Below are 6,092 nucleotides of genomic sequence, written 5' to 3' on the forward strand. Positions count from 1 at the left end.
ACCCCGTGGAACACCGCTCGTCACAATCGACGACTCCGACACCTTGTCATGTACCAAGACTCACTGTTGCCTTCCTGTCAGGTATTCTCTGATCCATTGCAGTGCCCTCCCTGTTGTACCTTCCTGGTCCTCCAGCTTTTACACTAATCTCTTGTGTAGAACCGTGTTAAAAACTTTCTTACAATCCAAGAAAATTCAACCTACCCACCTCTCTCTCTCTCTCTCTCTCTCTCTCTCTCTCTCTCTCTCTCTTGTGTTACTGCTGTCACCTTGTCATAGAAGTCCAGCAGGTTTATGACACAGGATTTCCCGTCCCTGAATCCGTGTTGGTTGTCGTTGATAAGCTCATTTCTTTCTAGGTGCTCCACCACTCCTCTCTTGATAATCTTCTCCATGACTTTGCATACTATGCATGTCTGGGATACTGGTCTGTAGTTTAATGCAAGGAGCTGTCGTGTTTCTATAGATTTTTTGAAGTTTTTGAAGTGGTACTCAGAGTGCTTCTGTTCCCTCTCTCAGGACCCACGGAGAGAAGTTATCCGGTCCCATCGCCTTTGAGGTACCTAGTTCACTTACGCGCGCGCGCGCGCGTGTGTGTATGTGTGTGTGTGTGTGTGTGTGTGTGTGTGTGTGTGTGTGTGTGTGTGTGTGTGTGTTGTGTGTGTGTGTGTGTGTGTTGTGTGTGTGTGTGTGTGTGTGTGCCTTGGTTGGTGGTCGTGCTTAGCATGGGCCAGTAGACCTACTGCAGTGCTCATTTTTATGTTCTTATGTTTTCATAATATTAGTTAAATGTTTTAAGATATTTTGTTTCATTACGATATATTTAATAAGTGTGTACAATGTATAAGAATATGAAATATGTGTGATTAAGTTTAGCTTCCAAATATATCTAACTTATTTTTAATAATAATGTATGTGGATGAATATTTATATATATGACTATTCTGATAAGGCTCTGATAAGGTGATAAGGCTTCTGTAAAATTATGAAACCTGAGTATTAAATTGCGAATAATAACATTTACTAAAGAACAAATCAATAAGTAATTTATGGTAGTATATATACATTATGTGTTTTAGTTACAGGATGCGTGGAGTCGTGGTCGTTGTAGTGTTGGTGATGGTGGGAATGTTGTCCATCCTCACCCAGGCAGAGGGACTTAAGTCTCAGGAACGTGAGGTGAGTCTTGTTGGTGTGTTGGGTAAGAACTGACATGATCTTCTGTTGTGTTGGGTACATGAGAGTACCTTCCAAGACAAGGGTAACTTAGCAGAAGGTTCTCTTCCCACACACCACTCACTTCGGCTACTGACAGCATTAAAAAGAGAATAAAAATATACCATATATTAAACAATGGTATACCCAGTGCACAAATAACCCACACATTGGAGAATGAAACTTACGACGACGTTTTGGTCCCACTTGGACCATTAACTTGTCACACACAAGCGCGAAGGAAATAGATCCAGTATATACACAAGAGGATGACGGGGCCTGGAGAACAAGAGGAGGTAGTACTATAGGGAGGTACCACCTCTAGAACTTTACTGGGGACCTACATCCTCATACGTTACCTCAAGGAAAACTCAAGGTTCTCATATATAAGTTCTAGACTCACGAAATCGTAATGACACAAACTTGCATTTGTGGTCACAGTGGTGCCTGTGCTAACCTTCCTGTGGTGTAGAAATATACCTAATTGGACGAATCTTATTGTGGCTAGCTGGTCTAGTGGCTAACGCGACGGGCTGGAGTTTTGAGACTCTCTGACCGCGGGTTCAATCCCGGCCGGGGTATGATAAGTTCTAGAGATGGTACCTCCCTATATGATACATATATATATATATATATATATATATATATATATATATATATATATATATATATATATATATGCAATAAAATCACAGTAAACAGGTGATTTCAGAATATGCAAAACAACCACTGTGAAAGAATAGTGAAATTCCAAGCGCTTTGGTGATTTCTCACGATAATGTGAGAAGTCACGAAAGCAATTGGAATTTCACTATTCTTTCACAATGGTTGTTTTGCATATATATATATATATATATATATATATATATATATATATATATATATATATATATATATATATATATATATATATATATATATATATATATAATGTATATGAGAAAATATTCAAATAGCTCCGGGGAGACCCTTGCAACAGCATAGAGGTACGTACATATAGGTAAGTACACACATTACATTACACTCTCATCAACAGGTTTATAGACACTGTGATAACACATGCATTCTCCTTCATTTAGAAGTGTTTTTATAGACACTGTAAAAATACATTATCCTTCATTTAGAAGTGTGCTGAAGTTTCCATACACTTCTCCATACACATTCCTTCATTCACTTACACAGATGACAGTGTTTGTAAATCCCTTTGCAATCCTCTGGGACTGGTTGTCATAATTTGCGAGACTGTTTTATGCATAATACTATATTTGTAAAGGTGTGCGGGACCAAGTAATTGTTAGGAGAATAGGAGTGGGACGGATACAAATGTACGGGTGTGGGAGATATTTAAGTGTGGGAGATATAAGTGTGTGTGGGAGAGATGTATAGTAGTGGAGAAAAAAATGAATGGTTGTGGGAGATACGTAAATCTGTAGGCGAGATATAAAAGTGTGGGTGGGGGAGAGATGCAATGTAGTTGATCTGGAAGTTTTCTGTGTCCACTCTCAAATGTCCTTGTACACGCATTCCTCCAGGCCCCTTCGTCAACTTCTGCAGCTATTCTCTTGAATTTCGCAAAGAGCAACTGTGTAAACTTGGGAGCTGTCACACCTATTCCCAAAACTCCGTCATTCAAATTTTTTTTTGTATGGCAATCCCATTTATAAACACTAATCAACCACTTTGACATCACGCGTACCGTAGGCACACATTTACTGAAACACATTCCCTTTCTCTCCTACATAATGTAACCTGTACATCACTTTCATATAAAAATCTTAAGATGTCTTCCAGACGCAAACTGACAAGTTCCTTGAGTTAGTTCCTGATCAGCCGGGCTGTGGTGCCAGTGCTTGACTACCTGAAGGACACTTGAAGGATGTTCCGGAGGTCAACGCCCCTGCGGCTCAGTCTCAGGACAGACCTGCTAAATTAAGGCATGGTTGATAAGGTGATCAAACAGGAAGCCAAGTTTGGGACCGGGTTAACCCCAAGTTTAGATTTGTATGCACAGGGATCTTGACCACCAAAATGTATGCAATTACGTGGGTGCCTTAACCAAATTCATCCCTAACAACCCGAGGGCCAACTGGGATCAAATAAATCGTATTCTTAATGAAACATGTTGGGAAGGTGTATTTCATATATGAAGGTCCCCAGTACAGTTCTAGAGGTAGTACCTCCCTATATATATATATATATATATATATATATATATATATATATATATATATATATATATATATATATATCTATATATATATATATATATATATATATATATATATGTATATATATATCTATATAGATATATATATTTCAACAAATCGGCAGTATCCCACCGACGCAGGGTGACCCAAAAAGGAAAATGAAAGTTTCTCTTTTTAAATTCAGTAATTCATACAGGAGATGGGGTTACTAGCCCCTTGCTCCCGGCATTTTATTCGCCTTTTACAACACGCATGGCTTACAGAGGAAGAATTCTGTTCCACTTCCCCATGGAGGTAAGAGGAAATAAGCAAGAACAAGAACTAGAAAGAAAATAGAAGAAAGCCATAAGGGTGTGTATATATATATGCTTGTACATGTATGTGTAGTTTGAATTAAGTGTAAGTAGAAGTAGCAAGACATACCTGAAATCTTGCATGTTTATGAGACAGACAAAAGACACCAGCAATCCTACCATCATGTAAATGAATTACAGGCTTTTGTTTTGCACTGACTTGGCAGGACGGTAGTACCTGTCTACCACCCTACTACCTAAATATATATATATATATATATATATATATATATATATATATATATATATATATATATATATATATATATATATATATATGCAAGGAATTCGCAAGAGCAGGTAAAATATACACAAATACTGATCTCTGGCTGAAGGAGACTCGAACCTACGGACCTTGGGAGAAGGTACGCAGTGCTTTATCAATCTACCCACACTGGACAATACCATGGCGTGTAGCTAGCGCTACACGTTTGATCCAAGGCAGCCAGCTTTCAGGGAGAAGGCTTACAGCTTTTCATCTCATCCCCTGCATGCATCAGCTTTCCTAGAGATATTAACAATGCAAAGAATTCGCAAGAGCAGACGAAATATACACAAATACTGATCTCTGGCTGAAGGAGACTCGAACCTACGGACCTTGGGAGAAGGTACGCAGAGCTTTACCAATCTACCCACACTGGACAATACCTTGGCGTGTAGCTAGCGCTATACGTTTGATCTGAATATGTAAAACTGGTCAATTAGCAAGAACTCATTTAAAATTAAGTCCATTCTAAAATTTTCTCTTATACGTTTAAAGATAATTTTTTTCATTAATGTTAATATAATTTTTTTTAATTTTGCACCAAAAGAATCTTAGGAAACTTACCTAACCTTATTATAACAAGCCCAATTTATTTTAGCCTATCCCAACTAAATATATTTTAGATTTGTTTACAATAATTTAATACTAAACAAACACAGTGAAATATATTTTTTTCGTTAGGTTCAGAATGATTTTAGCGAAATTATTGCATACACAAATTTTCACTTATCCTATATGGCAAGATGAGCGTTGCTATTTAAGCCAAGATCGCAAGTTCTGCCTATTCGGCACGACATATATATATATATATATATATATATATATATATATATATATATATATATATATATATATATATATATATATATTATATATATATATATATATATATATATATAAAGTCCGTCCTGTTCATTCTATCCCTTCCACCTTCCTTCCCCACGTATTGTTTTACCTATTCCACTAAATATTAATAAAATATTCTTCAGAATATTAGACATAAAGGCTTGTGATGAAAGAGCACTTTGTTGTTGTCAAGAAACTCCAACAGAGGTGGAACATAATTTGTGATAAACACTGACGTACGTTATGTCAAGACTAAATATAGGTGTTAAATCACTGATGATTGTGCTTAACCATAGATATCACAATTATATACACACAATTCATCATATTTATGCTCCTTCCTGGGTATATTTTTGTTGACAGGTGGTTGCCGAATTAGCAGCCTACATCCTGCGTGTAGTTCATGGTCCCTTGAATCTCTATGCTGACTTACCAAGCAAACGAAACTCCGAAATTCTTAACACCCTTCTGGGCAGCCCAACATTAATGTCAGAGGTCGGCAAGAGATAAATAACTCGATCAGCTCTGTTATATTCTAAGTAAGTATTCTAACTCCGCTATTTCTAATTCCTTTTGATCCAAATAAAAGAAACCACTGAATATATTTGTCACCGACAAGAGCAATATCGTAGACTCTCCTCATACAAAGAAGCTATTAAACATTTTATCCCTCATTATACAGTTTTGTTGTCTATTTACAGAAGGGTAGCAGCAGGTGCGCGCGCATGTGTCCTCAGGATTTGAACGTTCATACTAATGGCTAATTGTCAACAAGTTTATTCACAATAAATATTGCATCATCAAATGTTGTCTCAGTAACTTTTGATTTTCTATCAATGAAATTTTTTAATTTATAGATGAAAAAATGCTATATTCAATGTAAGGTTGGATGGTTAATGAGGTTTTAAGTGTTAACCAGAGCAGCGTTCTGGCGGGGTACAAAAAAAAATTAAAATTAAAAAAAAAAATAGATTTAAGCTTATAAATAAATAGTTTAGCAATCTGGCAACATTTTGCTGTAAGTTTCACGTTTGTTCAATGTTTGGTAAGTAAGTTTATCCAGATAGAGGTACACATAAATACAGTTACATAAATTATCATACATGTGTAGGTTATCTAGGATAACCAAAAACAGTCATAGAGACTTATTTCCATTGGGGTCCTTGTAATATCTTATTTAAATTTGAACAGTTAAAATATCCTGAG

The 6,092-nt window shown here is 36.5% G+C and overlaps 1 protein-coding gene across 1 annotated transcript; it reads left to right on the top strand.

Moving 5' to 3' along the window:
* Positions 1 to 1,080: 1,080 nt before the first annotated feature.
* Positions 1,081 to 5,691, top strand: LOC128703349 (pigment-dispersing hormone type 1). Its single transcript, XM_070080718.1, has 3 exons — positions 1,081 to 1,179; positions 5,250 to 5,425; positions 5,588 to 5,691. Exons 1-2 carry the CDS (start codon positions 1,087 to 1,089, stop codon positions 5,394 to 5,396), a joined length of 240 nt encoding a protein of 79 aa, XP_069936819.1. The 5' UTR covers positions 1,081 to 1,086; the 3' UTR covers positions 5,397 to 5,425; positions 5,588 to 5,691.
* The last annotated feature ends 401 nt before the right edge of the window (positions 5,692 to 6,092 follow it).

This window comes from Cherax quadricarinatus, unplaced genomic scaffold (genome assembly GCF_038502225.1).
Source record: "Cherax quadricarinatus isolate ZL_2023a unplaced genomic scaffold, ASM3850222v1 Contig838, whole genome shotgun sequence".
NCBI lineage: Eukaryota > Metazoa > Arthropoda > Malacostraca > Decapoda > Parastacidae > Cherax > Cherax quadricarinatus.